The 23038-nt window shown below is 33.7% G+C and overlaps 1 protein-coding gene and 1 long non-coding RNA gene across 3 annotated transcripts in view; one reads left to right on the forward strand and one right to left on the reverse strand.

Annotated features, from left to right (window-relative positions):
- Nucleotides 1-23038, reverse strand: part of LOC133877496 (protein NRT1/ PTR FAMILY 8.2-like) — a 31576-nt gene that overhangs the window by 1227 nt on the left and 7311 nt on the right. The window contains exons 1-4 of one of the 2 annotated variants that reach the window (XM_062315823.1): nt 4061-4195; nt 3055-3251; nt 2505-2722; nt 1708-2276 (exon numbers count right to left, since the gene is read on the reverse strand). In XM_062315823.1, the coding sequence (XP_062171807.1) occupies nt 1708-2276; nt 2505-2722; nt 3055-3160 (893 nt within the window). In that variant the 5' untranslated portion in view covers nt 3161-3251; nt 4061-4195. Of the gene's footprint in view, nt 1-1707; nt 2277-2504; nt 2723-3054; nt 3252-4060; nt 4196-23038 lie in introns of those variants that run through there. The other variant, XM_062315825.1, reaches the window with a different exon arrangement.
- Nucleotides 4788-7201, forward strand: LOC133876671 (uncharacterized). Its single transcript, XR_009901611.1, has 4 exons — nt 4788-5025; nt 5104-5168; nt 5781-5837; nt 6850-7201. It is a non-coding gene; the product is annotated as an uncharacterized LOC133876671 (long non-coding RNA).

Raw genomic sequence — 23038 nt, forward strand, 5'->3', positions numbered from 1 at the left:
CTCTCCTAGTTTGGATGTTGATGGTTGGTTGCTCCTCTGCGAGCTGTGTTTGTCGGGTGTTATGATTGTAATTTTGTTCTAGCTTTTTAGCTGGAGTGTTTGTAAGGTTGAGTTTCTTCAATGGAATTAATCATTCGTCTAAAAAAAAGAAAAGAAAAGAAACTCTCTCTTACATTTATACAAAATCATTGTGGACTGTTCTAGTTTGATTCAGAAGAATCGGATTGTTGCGAGACTTTCACGAACCATGGAATATACTACTCACATTTGTGCTATTATTCTAAAAGGACTAGTTAAATTACAACTGAAGTTCTCTGATATCACTTGCAAAGCCCAATATCATCTAGTAAGGAACCAATGAGGGACTTAACACTCATATAACACATTCACAATCCATCCACAACCAACTTTCTAGGGTATCACATGGACATGAAATCCTTTCATTTTGTTTCTCATAGCAATGGGATGGTTATTGTAATTTTAAAGCACTAAATGATTTTTGGGGTAATTACATTTTCCCCCCATGAACTACCGGCTAATGTCATTTTGCCCCCACGAACTACCACTTCGATCAAAAGAGAGCATCAAACTACCATTTTTATACACGTTGCCCCCTTCCGTCAGGAATTCCGTTAATTTTGGATGGAATATGCTATTTTTTACTGTTAATTTTGACTTAAAGACCAAAATACCCTCTACAGTAATTAATAAAAAAATATTAAAATTAATATATTTAAAAAAAAAAAAAAACCCAAAAACCTGAAAGAAAAGGGGTGGCGGCAGCCACCCCTTTAGGTGGCCAGGTGGCCTGCGAGCCACCCCCAGAGGTGGCTCCGGCCACCTCTGGGGTGGCTCGCGGCCCACCCCGGCCTAAGGGGTGGCCGCACGGCCTCCCCAGAACCTGGGGGGGCCGCGCAGCCACCCTAGGTCATTTCTAGGGTGACCGCGCGGCCACCCAGCTTTCGGGGTGGGCCGCGAGCCACCCCAAAGGTGGCTCCGGCCACCTCTGGGGTGGCTCGCGGCCCACCCCGACCTAAGGGGTGGCCGCACGGCCTCCCCAGAACCTGGGGGGGCCGCGCGGCCACCCTAGGTCATTTCTAGGGTGGCCGCGCGGCCACCCAGCTTCCGGGGTGGCTGGCAGGCCACCCGGCCACCTCAGGGGTGGCGGCAGCCACCCCTTTCATTCAGTCTTTCTTTTTCTTTTTTTTTTTCTTTTTTTTAAATGAGAGTATTTCAGTCATTTTTAAAATTGAGTTAGGGTATTTACGTCTTTGCATGAATTAGACTGACAGAAGGGGGCAAAGTGTGTAAAAATGGTAGTTTGATGCTCTCTTTTGGTCGAAGTGGTAGTTCGTGGGGACAAAATGACATTGGCCGGTAGTTCATGGGGGGAAAAAGGTAATTACCCCATGATTTTTACATTATAGATGCAGAATTTCGGATTCCTATGCTTTTATCTTTCCTTCTTCTTTCCGTTTGGTTTCGGAGATAGAATGAAAAACTGAGAATTGTTCATTAAGAAATGTTACTTTGGTCGCTAATGAATTAGGATTAAATCCTGTTAAATAAAGGGTCAATTTGATTTTGCTCCAAACTCCTAAGGTTTGCAAATCCTGGTGGATGGGTGGTCCTTCTACCCTAGGATACAGCCACAAAGGTGCGGAGAACTATCATCAATATGCCAAGCTTTTGAGTTTAGAAATTAACCTGAAATCTTTTGTATGATCAATCTTGCGGCTTCCTTTGATAGCACATTCTGCATCTGCAGATTCTGCATCCGCAGTCTCATACAAAATGGACTTGTTAGCTAGTACTTCAGCCTGCCATTTTCTCAAGGATGCCAAGATCACCTGACAGATGCGTGTCAGAGGGCTGCCTCCAGGTTTCTGGTTCCGATACAACCGAGTACCTGAAAAGAAACTCAATACAGCAATTGCCATGGCCACTGCAGGGATGCCAAAGCCCCATCCCCAACCCACATTGTCTTGTATCCAAACCAGCAAAGAACCAGCAATAAGAGCACCGATATTGATCGAGAAATAGAACCAATTGAAGAAAGAAGCTTTGTGTTTCTTCTCAACCTCATCAGTATCATCAAATTGATCTGCTCCATATGATGAGACACAAGGCTTAATCCCACCAGTTCCCAATGCAATCAGGTAAAGTGCTAGAAAGCACACTGCAGCTTGTGTATCTGTTGCATGGCAATTATCTTCTCCATAACATGTTGGCTTTAGGCCAGAGACTGTTGCTGACAGAGTCAAAAGTGTCATCCCCTAGGTAAAATAGAAAAAAGATTTCAACTTTTGGAGAATCAGAATTATACATGATTGTTAGCCTGCATAATGTTGACGAAAGAGAGGGTATTGAACTCAGAATGGGCTTCATTATTCATAATTTCAGATACCCCATAATGGAGTAATGAACTCAGAATGTGCTTCGTTAGTTGACTCTTAGGTACACGAGCTACCAAGTTAAAGAAGTTTCAGGTTAATCAAACTTACAATAACATAGACGATGGAGAAACAGAAAATAGTCCAATATCTTCCAAGATAGGCATCAGCCAAAATTGCTCCAATCAATGGGGTGATGTAGCATGTTCCACTCCAAATTGCTACATTTTTACTCGCAGTGGCACTTTGCTGATGGAGTCGCTTCTTAAAGTAAAGCACCAAGTTGGAGCTCATCCCATAGTATGCCAATCTTTCACAACATTCATTTCCTGTTTATGAAAGCCGAAAGTGATAAAAGTGTATTATTTCCATAACCATATTCCACTTAGTTGTACGAGTGCGATTAGGTGTATTATAACTTTTATTACTTCTTACAAATTAATATGACAATTTACGTGATATACACCACATCATCTACAGTTTACATAACTCTTACCACATTTACAAATTGATGTAATAATCCACGTGACACTTATTACGTCAACCACTAAAATATGAACAGTCACGTAGCATTCTACGTGACACTCATTTCCATTAAATATGTGCTTCAATACCCCCCAAGCATTTCCAAATTGTATTAGGAGATGAATTACACAATTACCTAGAATATAAGGGCAGGCCTTCCAGGTTCCAGTTTTACTTTTATCAGCATGATTCCCACGGTAATCTACCGTCCCATCTTTTGTGTACATATCATCTTCAGCCATGGTTCTTCAGAAACTTCTTGTGTTTGCTTCCTCTTTGTAGGGGGTTAACTTAAAAACCCGACAACTTGGTTGAGGTTGAGCTAATAGTGCACTAAACAAGAACCATAAATATGATAATTTATACAGCCATTATTGCAAATGAGGCTCTCTTCAACAAAACTCCTATTCTAGACTAGACTGCATGAAGCAATTTAGCTGCAGGCATTCAATTGTTAGGACTGATCACAAGCTACACAACAATCTGATACATAATCACAAAGGTCAAGAATATATGTAAAAGCAATGAAAGAAACTCTTGATGGTGTTAGGGAGATAATCACCCAGGAAAGTTTGTGAGGCCTTGATATAACATGTTGAAACACCACTTAAACCCTAAAGCGTAAGGTTTGGATCTTCTTTTTGATATTTTTATATTCAATATGGGAGAGGGGAAAAGGGGAATCTCCTTATGTTATATTTATTTATTTTTGTGATACTGTCCGGTCTGAGATTAAATACTCATTTTTTTTTTTTGGAGTAATGCTAGCACTGCATTTTTATTTCACTTTGCTGACGCTAATTGGCAAGCTAGTGACTCTTAGATTTTATATATATATATATATTTTATAAAAATGGTTGATTTGCAATTCCACGTAACAAAGTGAGATAAAAGCATGGTGTATAGCATTTATTTATTTGTTTCTAATCTAAATACGCACATATTTATACTCTGACAGTTAATGGGACTAAAAATTAGAGACCAAATTTCATGACATAGAGAGATATTATTCATATGTTCTTTCTTTATATAATGGAAATTATACTTCTACTGTAACTAATTTATAGGAGCAGAAGTTCAACAGTGAAAAACACACTACAGGCACAAAAAAGAACATAGTAGGATGAGGGGAAAACACCAACCTGGTGAGTCACATTTCATTATATGTATCCAGACAAGCAGTAGCCGTCTCAAGAACAGAAGAAGAGCAGTAGAGCGAGAGAGAGAGAGAGGGAGAGAGAGAGAGAGAGAGAGAGAGAGGAATTTGCTCATATACACACTACAGACACTACAATTCAGGATGACAGTCAAAGCCACATGGCGTAGAGTCATGGGCACAAAGTATTATTATCTACTCTTCCGATGGTTTGATCTTTTGTGCTCTTCTTTTGTGGCTGCCATTCTTTCAAACTAGGACTCAGAGTGTAATATCCGAGACATTATTTAATAATTAGAGTATAAAATTTGTGTAAATGATTAATTAAAATTATTTTAGTATTATTAAAAATGCAATTGAATATTTTTAAAGTCTAAATAAAAGACATTAAAAAATAAAATAAAATAAAATAAAATAAAATAAAATAAATAAAATTAAAAAAAAAAGAAATTAGAAATGAAAAATAAAATGCAAAAGAAAAGAATTTAAAATAGAAATAAGCAAATAAAAGAAATAGAAAAAAAAAAAAAGAATCGGTAAAACAAACACAAAAAGAAAGAAGAAAAGTAAAAGAAAAAAATTAAAAAAAAAAAAAGAAAGAAAGAAAAAAAAAGTCAAAGGAAGAAAGAATGAATTAAAAATATATATATATATATACAACATGTGGGGCGACCTGCGCCCCACATGCTGAAAAAGAAAACAAAAAAAAAAAATGAAGGGCCAAGTGGCCCTTCACTAAAACAAGGCGCACTGCGCCTTGTTGACAGAAAAGGCCATTCGGCGTTTTCTTTTCTTCTTCCTAGGGAGGCAGGGCCTCTTCTTCTCATTTTTCCTCTTTTGATTTTTGGTACAAAAATCATGATCTATGAAGATCTAACCGTTCAATTTCAAATTCAACTTCGGTAACGTGATCTACGAAACCCGATCTACGTTTCTACCGATCGGTTTGAGGTATTTTCGCAAACTCTTGGTCTTTGAGATTTTAGATTAAATCTAAAGATATTTGAGTTGAATTTTATGTGTTCTTAGGATTTGTTGTGTGGAGCTTACTAAACACTCTCCAAGTGTTAGATTTACGTTTGGTGCAATTTTTGGTAAGTTTCCTCAAACTCTAATTTTTGGATATTTAATTTTAATTGAGTTTTTATGTTATTAACCCTTAATAAAAGCCATTGGGTTAATAATATTGTGTTTGGGGTAGTGTTTTATAAATTATGATTTAAAGTTTAGAAATCTTAATTTGATAGGTTAAACTAATTTGGGGTTTTTAAGTGATTAAAATATAGATGAATAAATTATGCTAATAAGTTAATAATTGTTGTAAAAAGATTAATAAACATAATATTAAAGTTAATAATATCGATAAAATGTTAGTGAGAATTAATCTAGAAATTAATGAATATAATTTTAAGGCCAATATTATTATAAAAGTGTTTGTGAAAATAATGTATGAGTTAGTGGAATTAATTATGGGTTAGACATTGATATTATAGGTAAATAATTAAATAGTTATTTTAATATCTAACTCTTAGTAAATACTTTGAGTTAATATTGTTTGAGTTTTAGTGTCTAGGATTTATGGGTAAGCGTTTGGAACCCTTAAAATATTATGGGTTTTCCATGGGTTAGCTCTTGAGCAATTTAAGAGCTATATGTGAGTCTAATATTAGAAGTTGTCAATAATGTGCAATGTATTGTTTTTATAGTAATGCATTGCATGGTGGTGTCTAGGAGACCTAGTACTTAATATCCGCGCAGCCAAGGTGAGTATTCTACTCACTGAGAAGTATTATTTTCATAAATGATGAATTGCAAAATATATATTGTTTTACAAATCTGAACCAACTGTATGTTGATTATGAATTGTTTTGGATGATTTGAGTACTTTGGAGTATATTGAAATATTGATGATGTTTTGAACTATGAATATGATTGGTGAGTTTAGAGTGAGTATAAAGATTTAAGTTATGCAAATTGTTAAAGAAATGACATGTTGAATTGATTATGTTTTGTAAAGAAAGCATGTGTTAAAGTCATGATTATGAAATTAAATGTATAGTATTTGAGCACGAGCATTGAGCATGGCACAAACAAGACCGAGGTTCAATTCCCTTAGGCATACGATACGAACAAGACCGGGGTTCAATTCCCTTAGGCATACGATACGAACAAGACCGGGGTTCAATTCCCTTAGGCATACGATAAGAATAAGACCGGGGTTCAATTCCCTTAGGCAAACGTACGACACGCATGTACAGCATTTGTTTCATGATAATTGAATTGTTTTCATATTTTGATATTAGTAATTTTATGCTAGACGTATTAATATGCATAAGAATCTCAATGGAAAAGAGCTTATGTATGTTTCTATCGGATGGCTGTATGTTTTATATATATGGTAGTTTTACTAGACGTATTAGTATGCATAAGAGTCTCAATGGAAAGGAACTTATGTATAATTCTATCGGATGGTTGCATGATTTAAATGCTATTGTTTTCTATAACAAAACTTCTACGTATAATCTTAGTTGCCTAGTATGCTTTAAATGTTTTCTATTAGCCGGTGTTTGCTATATCAGCTATGGGGGTTTTCAAACAAAAGTTTATAAAATTGGTAGCTGTTATAGTGTACTCACGACTAAAAAGTGAAAAGTTGGTTCTTTGCGAAAACTCAGTGAATAGTATACCTCTGAGGTCTTAGTGTATTTATTTATGCTAAGGCGGTGGGCTCATAATTCCACCTATACGGATGCGGCAACCCCCGCAACCGTGCAGACATTGATGCTTTGGTTGCAGGTCCTGCGGATATAGATACTGACTCATCCACCTAGCGTATGGGATATTATGATTGGAGCACATCGCGACAGTCATAAGTCACGGACTCATGGGTAGTCCGCATTTTGGGTATTTTATCCATGGCTCGTGTCCTACATGGCACATGTATTTGTTGAGCCTATATTTTAGAATGTAATTAGTGTAATATGTTATATAAGCCTTAAATAGTTAGACTTGTAAATGGCTCTTGTTGTAATTAACTGTTATATATTAGATGTATTTCCGCTTATGATATGTGTTCCGCTGTACATTGATTACTATATTCCGCTGTTAAATGTAACTCTGATTATCAGATGCATGTTATGGGATGTGTCATATGTTGGCTGAACGACATGTAGTCGTGCCACTATGAAGATCCGTTTGTATGCTTTCAAAAAAAAAATGGGTCGTCACACAGAGAGAGTTTGGTGAGTCATCACGCATCAGTCACTCATGAAAATCAACAATGGGGGATAGCAAAACCCAATAGTCTCTCGTTACTGCAGATATAACGACCCAAAGAAAAACGTTAACCACATTTGCGCTATCATCCCAAAAATACTAGTCAATTTAGAGCTTTTCCTATAATCACTTATAAAGTTCAGTTTCACCTAGTAACTAGGCAATGTGAGACTTAGCACCTATAAGTATCTTTACAAACCACTCACTCTATGTGAGCTATTCATCTCTTCCCAATATAGGACCGGAGTGTTACAAACTCCCCCCTTAATTCCCTGACGTCTTCGTTAGGGCCACGTCATGCGGTGCTCCAGTGCCACATGTGGAGCACCACATGACTGGAGCACCGCATGACGTAGCGTTACTAGGTGGCTCTGATACCATTTGTAACGACCCAAAGAAAAGCGCTAGCCACATCTGCACTATCACTCCAAAATAAATTTGAAGTTTTCTTAGAATTTCTTATAAAGCCCAGTTTCACCTAATAACTAGGCAATATAGGACTTAGCACTCATGACTATCTTTATAAACTACCCACTCTATATAGACTACTCATCTTCCTAATATGGGACCGGAGTGTTACAACAGAAGTAGCCCGAAATTTAAAGATGGATCTTTGTTCTGACTTGAAAATAAGTAAAGGGGATGTCATCATAAATTAAGGTTCTTTTGGCTCGGAAGTTGCTGTTTGCTTCTCCCTGTTCTTGTGTTTTCTCATTTCAATTTTTTTTGTTACTTTTGTTTAATTTTTTAAAATATATATTTGACAGCCGTTGTTTAAAAATTTATTTTTTAGTATTTTAATTTTGGTTCGCATCATAGATAATATATTTGTCACGTGAGGGTTGACACGTGACATAATATATAAAAAAAATAAAAAATAAAACTCAATATATATATATATATATATATATATATATATATATATATATATATATATATATATATATATACATAAACTGACCCAGGTGACAGTAATGATGTAGTACAGTATAATAATGAAGATAATAAGTATTATGAAAGTAGAGAAAGAAGATGATGAAAGATGAAGATTTAAAATAATTTAACAAAATAATTCGAAAACATAATACAAAGGAGAATCATTAAGTGAAGACAAGGAAGAGTTAATAAACATACTTGATATTATTGATTCGAAGATAAGATGATACAAAGCCTTGATGCGAGGCAAGGAAGGGGAAGGGAATAGTACTGATAGTACTGATACAAAAGGTAGAAAGGCTAAAAGGCTGATAGGCGATTACAGATTGGCTCTTAAGTGGCTTCTCTCTAAAAGCTTCTCTAAAAACTTCTGCCTTCTAACATATCATACAGGCCTTATATAGGCAAAAAGAAAAGGAAAATTATAAATATGAACAGTACAAAATATTCTGAATATCTTTTTGAACAGTAAAAGTAGGTAATAATTCAATGCTCCGCATGACTTTTGAACAGTAATGCAGCAATAATTCTAAGTCTTCAATAATTCTGAGTCTTTGGCAGCAATAATTCTGAGTCTTCTGAGCAGCATTTGTCTTTTGCGTCGGCTGGTAGCTGATAATTCATAAAGTCTGATTCATAAGTCTTGTCTTTTGTGTCGGGTGGTAGCTGATAATTCATAAAGTCTAATTCAAAAGTCTTCATTCCATTAATGCGTCTTCAAAAGTCTTCATATCATAATAAAGTTGTCATAATGCATCTTCATAAAGTCTTTATATAATCAATTCTTCCTGTTTAATCGTCACTATAATAATCATCATATATATCATAATCCTGATCAGAGAAAGTAGGTTGCCATTCATGTTCTGGATAATCACATATGAATGTATCATGCCCCCATTCATTACAATATGTGCAATATTCTAATTGTTCTGTACCATCTGAATCTAATGCAATGCTTTTATCTATAATATCCAACGGACTTATGTCTGTCTGATTTCCCCATTTCTCATTCTGGTAATTATATTTGCTTTGACGAAGAAGTTTTTCCCAGATTCCTAAATCAAAAATATATTCTCCAAAAATAATAATTCTATCATTCTTTGCTAAGACTTTTCTAACTGGAGATTCTTGGACAGCATTTATTATAGCCTTTTTCTTAAAAATTCTCCATAAGTTCATAATTCCTAATGGATCATGCAATTTAAGAGGAATCCTTCCCATTCTTAATTCAGCTACTTGATCACTACTAGAAGGATTGATTAGGATGCAATGCTGGGCTGGTTTGACTTCCATATAATTCTCTGGATCAAATTCTGGGACTGTACTCCAAATTCTTAGAACAGTAGTCTGATTAAAACTCATACCCTTATACTTTTTTCTTAAATCATTCTGTATAGTTTTCACAGTATTACGGACTATGAGGGGAAAGTCACGTAATTCTTCATTATACCTGACAGGATAATATGATAAAAATCCTTCTTCAAAAAGCTGAGCTCCTAATTCAGGATTTCCTATTTCATAATACTCCCAATCTCCATTCATTCTTTGCTTGGATATACCATAATCTTTTTCAGGAATATAAATTAATCCCTGAAAACTACAATGAGGTTCAAAGACCCTAAGAGACTTTTCACCAAAGACCTTTTTATATTCTATATCCTCTCCATTGGCAATTATCATCATTCTCTGAATCCATCTATCAAAATATTCAGTATATGAAGGATCATGGAAAATAAGATTTTGGATCTCGCCAGGAAGGTCAAGAACCATTTGTCGAGCTATTCCCATTTCCTTAGGACTAAGGGTCCGTTTGGGTTTGCGATTTCAAAAAGTGCGATTTAAAATAACGATTTTAAAATGTGCGATTTGAAAAAGTGATTTTTAAAAACGCAGTTAAGCGTTTGGCAAAATCGCAATTTAGCCTTTAAAATCGCGAATTTACCTTTAAAATTCTGCGTTTTCAAAAAAGCACCATCTTATCTACAATTTGAAAAAGCAGATTTTCTGCGTTTTCAAATTGCAATTTTTAAAAACGCAGTTCCCAAACGATCTATGTTCTGCGATTTAGTTTAAAATCGCACTTATTTTCTACGAAATCGCAATCCCAAACGCACCCTAATTCTTTGGATTAGATAAATCTCAGTGGGAGATCTGGCCCGATTAATAATTTTCGCCGCTGGCGGATTATTATAAGAAGCAATGGATTGTAGCAAAATCTCATTGTAGATTAAATGATACTCGAGGGCTTTTATGGATTTTTCATGAAGATTTCTGTGTTTTTTAATGAAAGCTCGAGTTAGATTATCTAATAGTATCTGAATATGAATAGGATAATTAGTGGTATTATCCCTTAAAAATTTGGCAGAAGTTTGAAGAACTTCTTCCAGGATGATACTATTAGTGTGATCCGAATTAAGAAACTCAATCCGTTGAGGAATTTTCTGTAGAATTTCCGCTGGAAATTCTTCATACTCATTCACCTTAGCCTTTCCTTTCCCCGTTGGAGTTAGACGCTTAGGATTTTGAATTCTTCTAGGTGTCATTATTCCTGATATAAAGAACATATCAATTATTTGCAAAACTAAGTACTTGCCATTTAAAGTGTTAGTCATAAAATTCAGATAGAATAAAATAATTCTAATAAATGAAACTTTTATTTGAAATGATTTTGAGAAGATTAAAGCATCATTTGAAAAGAAACTGGTAAAAGGAATAAAATTAAAATAATTTGATTCATGATTTTCTCTATCTTTGATTTATTTGGAAATAATATTAATTTCTTTGAATATGGAAATATTTTTTAGCATACTAATATCTTTAGCTATAGGAGGTAGAATAAATTTGAATAAAATTTTCTTTCATATAATTTCAGTGCTAATTCCTTCTTCTGTTTTTGTAAAAGGGTCAAATAATGCTAAAAATGGAGTTCCTAATATTATCTTTGAGGTAATATTTTTTATTAAAATAAATGTAGTTTTAAAACATATTCCATTATTACAAACATGAATATTAGATAATTTATATTCTATATTCAATCTTGTTCCACTAGCTTGATGCAATTTTTCAGTTGTCTTTTCATAATATTTTGTGGGTATAATTCCTTCTTGGATACAATTCATATCTGCGCCTGAATCTATCAAAGCTACAGTTGTAATTTGGAATTCATTATTAATTATTAATGTTATTTCAACATTCCATTTTTTGAAAAATTATTTTATCTATAAGATTTATGAATAAATTATTATCTTCAGAGTTTTGTTTAACTTTATTATTATCTTGAATTTCTTCAATTTTAATTTCACTATCATTCTGCAAAACTTTATCTGTTTGTTGTGTTTCTGATTTTAGTGATATAATTTCTTATATTAATTGATCATTCGAAATATTAAAATTAAGTTTTAATTCTTTCATTTCCTGTTTTATATTTTTTATTTCTGATTGTAAATCTTGAATTGTAATAGTACGTTTTTCCTTTTTAAATCTATTAGAAACATCAGTAAAATTATAATTTATGCCATTAGTAATAATTTTCTCCTTTTGACTATTTGTGACAAATATTTTATTTTTATTTCTAGATCTTCAATTTGATCTATTAGTTCTAAAATTATTCTTTCTTCTTTTGTTAAAGTATTTTTTTTTTTCTACAGGTACACATATTCTTATCTTTGCAGAAACATAATTCTATTCCATTTTCTTCACTTGAATCAGAATATTCATCTTGGGAAGTAGAATTGTTATCATCAATTTGTAATAATTCTTCAGATTCTGTATCAGATTCAGATAATATATTTAAGAGTTGAGATTTTAATTTATCATCAATATTTAATTCTTTAATTTTATCTTTTACTTTACAATTATTTTTATAATGACCAGTTTGTCCACATTTATAGCAAACAGGTTGTTTTTTATTATGCTTGAATTTATTTGGCCTAAAATTATTAGAGTTTTTTGATTCATAATATTTCTTATGAGGTTTATATGATTTCATTTTCTTATGATTATAAAGATGTCTTCCTTTCAAGAGTATTAATTAGAACAGAAAATAGAGCCACATATTAGAAAGAAAAATTCATAGGAGGATTACCCAAATATTTTGCTCATAAGGTTAGAGAAAAATTGAATAATGATGGTCACAATGATTATACGAGTCTTACATATGGAGAAATTATTAATGCAATCAAACATATAGGATTGAATTTGTATAATGATTTAAGACTAACAAATCAGTTAAAAAAGGATATGAAATATGCCAAACAAGAATTAGGATCTTTTTGTGAACAATATGGTTTTCCCCCTTTGATAGCACCATCTACTAAACATAAGCATAAAAAATATAATCATAAGAAAATGAAATCATATAAACCTCATAAGAAATATTATGAATCAAAAAACTCTAATAATTTTAGGCCAAATAAATTCAAGCATAATAAAAAACAACCTGTTTGCTATAAATGTGGACAAACTGGTCATTATAAAAATAATTGTAAAGTAAAAGATAAAATTAAAGAATTAAATATTGATGATAAATTAAAATCTCGACTCTTAAATATATTATCTAAATCTGATACAGAATCTGAAGAATTATTACAAATTGATGATAACAATTCTACTTCCCAAGATGAATATTCTAATTCAAGTGAAGAAAATGGAATAGAATTATGTTTCTGCAAAGATAAGAATATGTGTACCTGTAGAAAAGAAATAAATACTTTAACAAGAGAAGAAAGAATAATTTTAGAACTAATAGATCAAATTGAAGATCTAGAAATAAAAATAAAATATTTGTCACAAATTAGTCAAAAGGAGAAAATTATTACTAATGGCATAAATTATAATTTTACTGATGTTTCTAATAGATTTAAAAAGGAAAAACGTCCTATTACAATTCAAGATTTACAATCAGAAATAAAAAGTATAAAACAGGAAATAAAAGAATTAAAACTTAATTTTAATATTTCGAATGATCAATTAGTACAAGAAATTATATCACTAAAATCAGAAACACAACAACCAGATAAAGTTTTGCAGAATGATAGTGAAATTAAAATTGAAGAAATTCAAGATAATAATAAAGTTAAACAAAATTCTGAAGATAATAATTTATTCATAAATCTTATAGATAGAATAATCTTTCAAAAATGGAATGTTGAAATAATATTAATAATTAATAATGAATTCCAAATTACAATTGTAGCTTTGATAGATTCAGGCGCAGATATGAATTGTATCCAAGAAGGAATTATACCCACAAAATATTATGAAAAGACAACTGAAAAATTGCATCAAGCCAGTGGAACAAGTAGGGGTGGGCGCGAGCCGGATTGGGCCGGATTTGCATTTTTTCCACAACCCGCCCCGCAGTGAACGGGTTTCAAAATTGAGACCCGCAACCCGCATAATGAATGGTCAACCCGCTGAGCCTCGGGTAGTACGGATAGGGGCGGGTTTATGCGGGTTCGGGTATTCCTTCTCTTTTTCTTTTTTTTTTCTTTTTCTTTTTTTTTTTGGGGGGGGGGGGGGGGGGGGGGGGCGCCCAAAACCAGAAAAATAAATACTGAAAGTTTGAAATACCAAAAGCCATTTGCGATAGAGATGAAGACAGTCTGAAATACCTGTACTGACAATCAGCTTATACTCCTCACGCTTATTTGGTTCTGCTGCTAAAGCACATGAATACAATACATCTAAACACCTAAAAGTTTGATTTGGCTGTTGGCACTAGGGGAAAAGAAAAAGCAAACTTTTAGCCAAATCACGCTCGTGAAAATGCAATTTGTAACGAGTTTCTTTTTTATTAGGTTTTTTAGAGAAGATCTAGATGAAAATGGAAGAAGGAAATTGAAATATATTGATTCTTAAATGGAAATACAGAAATCAGGCAAGTTCGAGGATGCCAATTCCTCCAAAAGACTGTTCAATACAATTCCAAAGTTAGGTTAGATTTCTACTGGTTAGGCTTATATACTGCCTTTCCTAGCTTTATTACAAAACGCATGAGATAGCCCCAAAATGACTAGGCTGCTTATTTAGACAAAACAACTAGCTTATCTATATAAAACGCACTGAAGCCACTAAGCTCCAAAGCACTGCCGTTTCAATCCGCATGAGTGAGACCCAACTGTCTTGCACAGTTGCACACACCAGAGCTCCCACCACTTTCTGACACGTAGCTTCCTTTCGCAAGACAACCCCTTATCCCTGGACCTTCTCCAAGCTTCCACATATTCCTATTTTTCCCAAATCTCTTCTCAGCCAAGCTTCAGTAGAATGCCCGTGACACAATACACCTACGCGGTAGATTCTACCACGGAAGTCCATGAACGCTAGCAGATAAAATCTATAAGCTGAGTATGCATCCGCAACGACGAGTGAAGATTTGATGACAATAGAGGACCTGGACAACGACGAGTGAAAGAAGATAAAGAGGAGAGGAGGAGATGTGGCATCTGGTATTTGAGACTGAAAGAAGAGAAAGAGGAGTCGTGTTAGGTTAGGGGTTCACGGTTTTGGCCTTTGGCTCTGGGGGAAAATCTGATGCTATGCTCATACAGTTTCAGTTTTATTGAAAATTTCACTTGGTTTAAAACTGACTTCGGGACAGAGCGGATTTGCGGATTGGAAAAAATCCATTTCCGCAATCCGCCCCGTAAGGCACGGATCAGCAATCCTTCAATCCGCATAAGCTTTAATTCACGCAATATCCGTGAAAATCGGGGCAGGGCGGGTCAGGACAGGGCGGATCTGCGGGTGCGGGTGGGTTCTGCCCACCCCTAGGAACAAGATTGTATGTAGAATATAAATTATCTAATATTCATGTTTGTAATAATGGAATATGTTTTAAAACTACATTTATTTTAATAAAAATATTACCTCAAAGATAATATTAGGAACTCCATTTTTAACATTACTTGACCCTTTTACAAAAACAGAAGAAGGAATTAGCACTGAAATTATAGGAAAGAAAATTTTATTCAAATTTATTCTACCTCCTATAGCTAAAGATATTAGTATGCTAAAAAATATTTCCATGTTCAAAGAAATTAATATTATTTCCAAACAAATCAAAGATAGAGAAAATCATGAATCAAATTATTTTAATTTTATTCATTTTACCAGTTTCTTTTCAAATGATGCTTTAATCTTCTCAAAATCATTTCAAATATTAGTTTCATTTATTAGAATTATTTTATTCTATCTGAATTTTATGACTAACACTTTAAATGGCAAGTACTTAGTTTTGCAGATAATTGATATGTTCTTTATATCAGGAATAATGACACCTAGAAGAATTCAAAATCCTAAGCGCCTAACTCCAGTTGGGAAAGGAAAGGCTAAGGTGAATGAGTATGAAGAATTTTCAGCGGAAATTCTACAGAAAATTCCTCAACGGATTGAGTTTCTTAATCCGGATCACACTAATAATATCATCCTGGAAGAAGTTCTTCAAACTTCTGCCAAATTTTTAAGGGACAATACCACTAATTATCCTATTCATATTCAGATACTATTGGATAATCTAACTCGAGCTTTCATTAAAAAACACAGAAATCTTCATGAAAAATCCATGAAAGCCCTCGAGTATCATTTAATCTGCAATGAGATTTTGCTACAATCCATTGCTTCTTATAATAATCCGCCAGCGGCGAAAATTATTAATCAGGCCAGATCTCCCACAGAGATCTACCTAATCCAAAGAATTAGTCCTAAGGAAATGGGAATAGCTCGACAAATGGTTCTTGACCTTCCTGGCGAGATTCAAAATCTTATTTTCCATGATCCTTCATATACTGAATATTTTGATAGATGGATTCAGAGAATGATGATAATTGCCAATGAAGAGGATATATAATATAAAAAGGTCTTTGGTGAAAAGTCTCTTAGGGTCTTTGAACCTCATTGTAGTTTTCCGGGATTAATTTATATTCCTGAAAAAGATTATGGTATATCCAGGCAAAGAATGAATGGAGATTGAGAGTATTATGAAATAGGAAATCCTGAATGAGGAGCTCAGTTTTTTGAAGAAGGATTTTTATCATATTATCCTGTCAGGTATAATGAAGAATTATGTGACTTTCCCCTCATAGTCCGTAATACTGTGAAAACTATACAGAATGATTTAAGAAAAAGGCATAAGGGTATGAGTTTTAATCAGACTACTGTTCTAAGAATTTGGAGTACAGTCCTAGAATTTGATCCAGAGAATTATATGGAAGTCAAACCAGCTCAGCATTGCATCCTAATCAATCCTTCTAGCAGTGATCAAGTAGCTGAATTAAGAATGGGAAGGATTCCTCTTAAATTGCATGATCCATTAGGAATTATGAACTTATGGAGAATTTTTAAGAAAAAAGGCTATGATAAATGCTGTCTAAGAATTATCTCCAGTTAGAAAAGTCTTAGCAAAGAATGATAGAATTATTATTTTTGGAGAATATATTTCTGATTTAGGAATCTGGGAAAAACTTCTTCGTCAAAGCAAATATAATTACCAGAATGAGAAATGGAGAAATCAGACATACATAAGTCCGTTGGATATTATAGATAAAAGCATTGCATTAGATTCAGATGGTACAGAACGATTAGAATATTGCACATATTGTAATGAATGGGGGCATGATACATTCATATGTGATTATCCAGAACATGAATGGCAACCTACTTTCTCTAATCAGGAATATGATTTATATGATGATTATTATAGTAACGATTAAACAGGAAGAATTGATTATATGAAGACTTTATGAAGATGCATTATGACAACTTTATTATGATATGAAGACTTTTGAAGACGCATTAATGGAATTAAGACTTTTGAATCAGACTTTATGAATTATCAGCTACCAGCCGACGTAAAAGACAAATGCTGCTCAGAAGACTCAGAATTATTGCTGCCAAAGACTCAGAATTATTGCTGCATTACTGTTCAGAAGTCATGCGGAGCATTGAATTATTACCTACTTTTACTGTTCAAAAAGATATTCAGAATATTTTGTACTGTTCATATTTATAATTTTCCTTTTCTTTTTGCCTATATAAGGTCTGTATGATATGTTAGAAGGCAGAAGTTTTTAGAGAAGCTTTTAGAGAGAAGCCACTTAAGAGCTAATCTGTAATCGCCTATCAGTCTTTTAGCCTTTCTACCTTTTGTATCAGTACTATTCCCTTCCCCTTCCTTGCCTCGCATCAAGGCTTTGTATCATCTTCTCTTCGAATCAATAATATCAAGTATGTTTATTAACTCTTCCTTGTCTTCACTTAATGATTCTCCTTTGTATTATGTTTTCGAATTATTTTGTTAAATTATTTTAAATCTTCATCTTTCATCATCTTCTTTCTCTACTTTCGTAATACTCATTATCTTCATTATTATACTGTACTGCATCATTACTGTTATATATATATATATATATTAAAAAAAAAAAAAAAAAAAAAAGGGAAAACTGCAATTTACCCCCCTAATGTTTACACCAATTTGCAATTTTAGTACCAATGTTTAGATTGCTTCAATTGCACCCAAGAAAGTTGCAAAAATTTGCAATCCACCCCCTTCTGTCCAATTGCTCCGTCTGATGAGACGGAAATGCACCCACGCGCACGGCACGTGAGTTTTTTGGGCCAAACTTGACGAAAATGCCCTCATCAAAACGCCGCGTTTTGCTTATCTCCTTCAGCGAATTTTCTCGAAGGTGTTGGTTGCCGGTGGGTTCCTCGAGCTCGACTGGGCCAAATCAAAGGATCGGCTACACAAGCCAAACACTCTCTACTGATCAAACCCACAAAACACTCATAATCAATCCATCAAACACCACCACCATTCGGCCATCAACACACACACACCACCGTTCGGCCATCAGTACACACACATGTCACTGGCTAGAAAACAGAGGTACACGGCCAAAAACAAACGATAACCCAGAAATACCCATCTTCAAAAATCAAACATATAATCGGTCAAAAATCAAGCAATTCCCAAGGTTTAATCACATTAAGGAATTCTACCAAAATTCACCGGAAAAATCCTACTGAAATGGCCGAAATCCGTGCTCTTCGACAGTCCACCGTTGAACAAACGAAAACCTAGCTTTGTCTTACCGGAAATCGCTCTGGGTTCAGCCGGCGACCCCTGGTTCTACCCAGCTTTGTCTTGCCGGAAATCACTCTGGGTTCAGCCGGCGACCCCTGGTTCTACTCGAGTCCTCTACGATCAGCCCCTCTCGGCCCTCGCCCGGGCCAGCTTCGATCTCCACCGTTCGCTCGCGCAGGAGCTAGAAGAGCCCCAATCCTACGGCTTCAGAACCCTTATCACTCTCGGCCTTTCCATCACCGAGTCCCCAAACCCTCTTCCCTCTGGTTCCTCCAATAAAGTCTCAGATTGGGTCGATGGGCTGGTTCAAAAACCCAGGACCATCGAAGCCCCAATTTTTGCGAAAATTCGTTGAAGGAGATGAGCAAAACGCAGCGTTTTGATGAGGGCATTTTCGTCAAGTTTGGCCCAAAAAACTCACGTGCCACGCGCGTGGGTGCATTTCCGTCTCATCAGACGGAGCAATTAGACGGAAGGGGGTGGATTGCAAATTTTTGCAACTTTCTTGGGTGCAATTGAAGCAATCTAAACATTGGTACCAGAATTGCAAATTGGTGTAAACATTAGGGGGGTAAATTGCAGTTTTCCCAAAAAAAAACCATTTAGGCAAAATGGGTTCGGACGCCGACAACACTAACGGCGTATACAATCCCTGCGCGGACACCAAGATCCAGAGATCCGATGGCTTCACCTTCGGCATTACATTCTCGTCCAAAGAAAACTTCTACCACAACCAGTCCCTTCAGCTCTCGCCCTGCGACTGCTGCCTCTCCCTCGCCTCGCTCAACTCGCAGCTCGCACTCTTTAGGCCGAAAGTTGACAAGATCTCCCTCCTCTCCATCAACACCTCCTCCTTCTTCCCGGTACCATTCACTTCTACACCGTCATATATATGCTGGGTTTTGGTTATTCAGCTAATGGGTTCTAAGATGAGTGACTTTACTGGGTTAACACTTGGCTGAGCAATGGGTGAACCTTTTGCTAATTTGCGACTGCTATACAAAAACTTTACTTGGTTTTGGATTTGCTAATGCCGAAGGTGAAGCCATCGGATCTCTGGATCTTGGTGTCCGCGCAGAGGTTGTATACCCCATTTTGCCCACTTTTTTTTTTTTTTTTTTTTTAATTTTTTTAAAAGTTTTTAATATTTTCATTTTTCAGAAGTTTTATTAATTTTTAAAGATTTTTTTTTTTTTAATACTATGTCACGATTACGAGAGTTGACACATGACGCAGCGTTAAATATTGGACGAAAAAATAAGCAAAGATATCAAGTTTGTGTTTTTTCAAAACTCAATTGACAGAAAAAGAAAAAGAAAAAGAAAAAGAATAAAAATCTATGCTTAAGATTTGTCAATACTTGTGGTCCATTTGAAAAGTATAATTGGAAAAGTATGAGTGCTTTTCTTCTTTCTTCTTCTTTTCTTTTCTTTTTTTTTTTTTTTTTTTTTTATTTCAAAAAGTGTTTTCACGGTAAATAAAATTGAAGATAATTTTGAGTATTTGTCTTTTGAATTGCTTATTATTATTATTAGCACATAACCTGCGCTATGCGCGAGATTCTTCATTATTATTTAATTTCAAAATTTAAATACATTTCTATCGTACTTTTTATTGTAGGTTAAAAAAAAAAGTATAAAATAATCTATCATACTAAAGGTTATACACTAGTACATTACTGAACATTTAAAATCAAATTAAAACATGTTTAAAAATTTGTTCTCATACATGTAGTTTAAAATGAAAAGAGGTATAAAGAAAAAATAATAGCAAGAAAAAAACTTGGATTTCGATTATTAAAGTATTAATAGAAAATTAGCAGAAATCTATAATATTGTTGGCTTGATATAATATATATTTGAATACAAATAAAACTCATAGAATTCTAAACATTCGAAGAAAAAAAAAAGAATAAATATATATATATATATATATATATATATATATATATATATATATATATATATATTTATTTATTTATTTTTTATGAATACAAAATATTTCACTTAATATTTTATCGCAACCAAAGAAATCATCTCACATGAAGTTCAATGCTTTAATTATTCTCTTTCGCATTTCTATTCTTTTTTTGGTACAACATACAAATAATTTGTTGCCTTCTTTTAAAGCACAAGAAATACTTCAAAAAATGAACAATATAAATTAAAACATTTTTGAAATCTTTTTGTTCAAGTAGGAGTATTTTAAAATGAAAAGAGCATAAAAAAAATAAAATAAAATAAAAAAATGGAAAGAGGAAAACTTAGATTTTGATTATCAAAGCGTACATAAAAAATTAGCAAGAATATTTGATATTGTTGGTGTGATACTTATTATATTTCAATACAAATAAAATGCATATTATTCTTAATATTAGAAAAAATATTCAAAGCAAAGTCAACAAAATCATTTTTTTTAATGAATTCAAAATCTTCCACTCAACATTTTATACAATCAAATTAATCATCTCACATTTAGTTTGATGCTAAATTATCTCTTTGGTGTTTCGAAAGAGTTTTTGTCCTCTTATGCACAATAATTAAATAAATTTTTGCTTCTTTCGCTTTCGAAAGTCGAAAAAAAAAATACTTTCAAAAATAGCCTCAAAATCCGAATAAATCACACAAACGAAAAAAGTAAATCAAATTAACTAAAACATAAGACCATTGATTTTAGTTTAATCTATATACACTAAAACATGTTAAAAAATTTGTTCCCGTAGGAGCAGTTTAAAATAAAAAAAAAAAAAAAAAAAAAAAAAGTATAAGGAAAAAAAAAATAGCAAAAAGAAAACCTGGATTCTGATTATCAAAGCATTAATGGAAAATTAGTAGGAATTTTTAATATTGTTGGTGTGATACTTATTATATTTCAATACAAATAAAATACATATATTTCCGAACATCCAAAAAAATACAAAGAAAAAGAAACAAAATATTATTTTTTTTAATACAAAATCTTTCGATCAACATTTAATGCAATCAAATAAAGTCTCTCACATTAGGTTTAAAGCTTAATTATCAAATATTTGGTGTTTTCAAATAAAAAAAAAAAAAATGCCTTTTCTACACAACAATCAAATAAATCCATGTATACCATACAAATTCATATTGTGAATAGCAGGCCCTAGATTTCACCATTCAGAAAACAAATCTGAGAGGAGGAGGGAGCAGATCCATTTCTACTTCCCACTCTTACCCTCTCCCCCCATTCTGGTTTTTTCTTTTGTTTGTATGTCTCCAACCAGATCAGCATTTTTTGCCTCTCCACTATGCATTCGTCTATTTATCTCTGTGTTGTGTCGTTCATCTTTTCCTTAGCCGTTGCTATTGTTTGCTGGTTGTGTTTTTCTTTGAATAAAATTATTATTTTCTTTAGATCTGCCATCATGGGCAATCTATGGGATGAAGATTAGTTAGGTATGAGATTATTTCTCATGATCTGGATAGTTCAATGTGAGGGTTATCTCCCACGACTGGTTTAAATAAATTTTTCTAGGATATTTGACTACCATTGTCTTAGATCTTGTCTGCTCATAGCAAATCTACTCTTTAACTATTTTTGTACATGGGTTAGCAGAAGATGAAAGTCATAGATAACACTTTATTGTAAGAATTTTGTTTGTATCTATGACTATGTAACCTCATATTACGTGGCTATGATTTTGCAGAACCTTATGTTTTGTGATGTAAGAGTTTTATGCTCGTGATTTTTGATAAATGAAATACTCAGATCTTTCGTTCAAAAAAATCAAATAAATCATCTCACATATAGTTCAATCAAAAGATTCTCTCAAATTCTTTTTCGACCTAACAATCAATTCAATTTTGGCATTCTTTTGATTTCAGAAGCAGAAAAATCACTTAAAAAAAAATGATTGAAAATTTGAGTAAATCACACAAATGAGAAAAAAAATCCCTAATAAAGTCAAATGAAGAACAACTCAACCAAAAAGTTTTCCAAACAAAACAGACACTAATACTAAAAACTAGATTTTTATTTTATAGTTGTTCCACAATATTGATATGGCCGTCACAATCAATTTTTAGATTGGTCATCGAAAAAAAATGTGATAGGTGTCAAATAAAAATGTGATATATAACAGTATTTATACTATTTTTCCTACACTTATACATTTTGGAGAAAGCATAATTAAATTTCTCATTAAAATTAAAAAAAAAAAAAAGAAAAAAAAAAGAGAGAACTTAAACTTCCATTAATGGCCCAAAGTTACATAAGAAATCATCAAATTGGTGTACATCCAACATAAGCCCACCAAACAATTGCTAACAAAAGAAACCCATCCAAACAGAATGGTGCCTCTATGTTGACATAAATCTTTGTTTGAACAAGGAGTCGGTCACGCATTCTGGGCGAAAATCAATGACCAAGTTAATATAGCACAAAGCAATCTGTCAAAATCAAAAAAACACCAAAAAAAGAAACTGCCATCGGAAGAAAAAGACCATTGGAGACGGCGCGTGAAACACATGTGTCGTCGCCAGATGATCCCCTGCAGTAGCCAATCACCAGAATCTCCTAGGCGCCACCAAGACACGGCAAAAGAGACGGGGCATGGCCATCACACGCGACCCATGATGTGAAAACACCCTGGCGCGTGATGACCACGCGCCGATCACCGACAAGCATTCCGTCCATAGCGACAAG

Source organism: Alnus glutinosa, chromosome 9, assembly GCF_958979055.1.
Source record: "Alnus glutinosa chromosome 9, dhAlnGlut1.1, whole genome shotgun sequence".
NCBI lineage: Eukaryota > Viridiplantae > Streptophyta > Magnoliopsida > Fagales > Betulaceae > Alnus > Alnus glutinosa.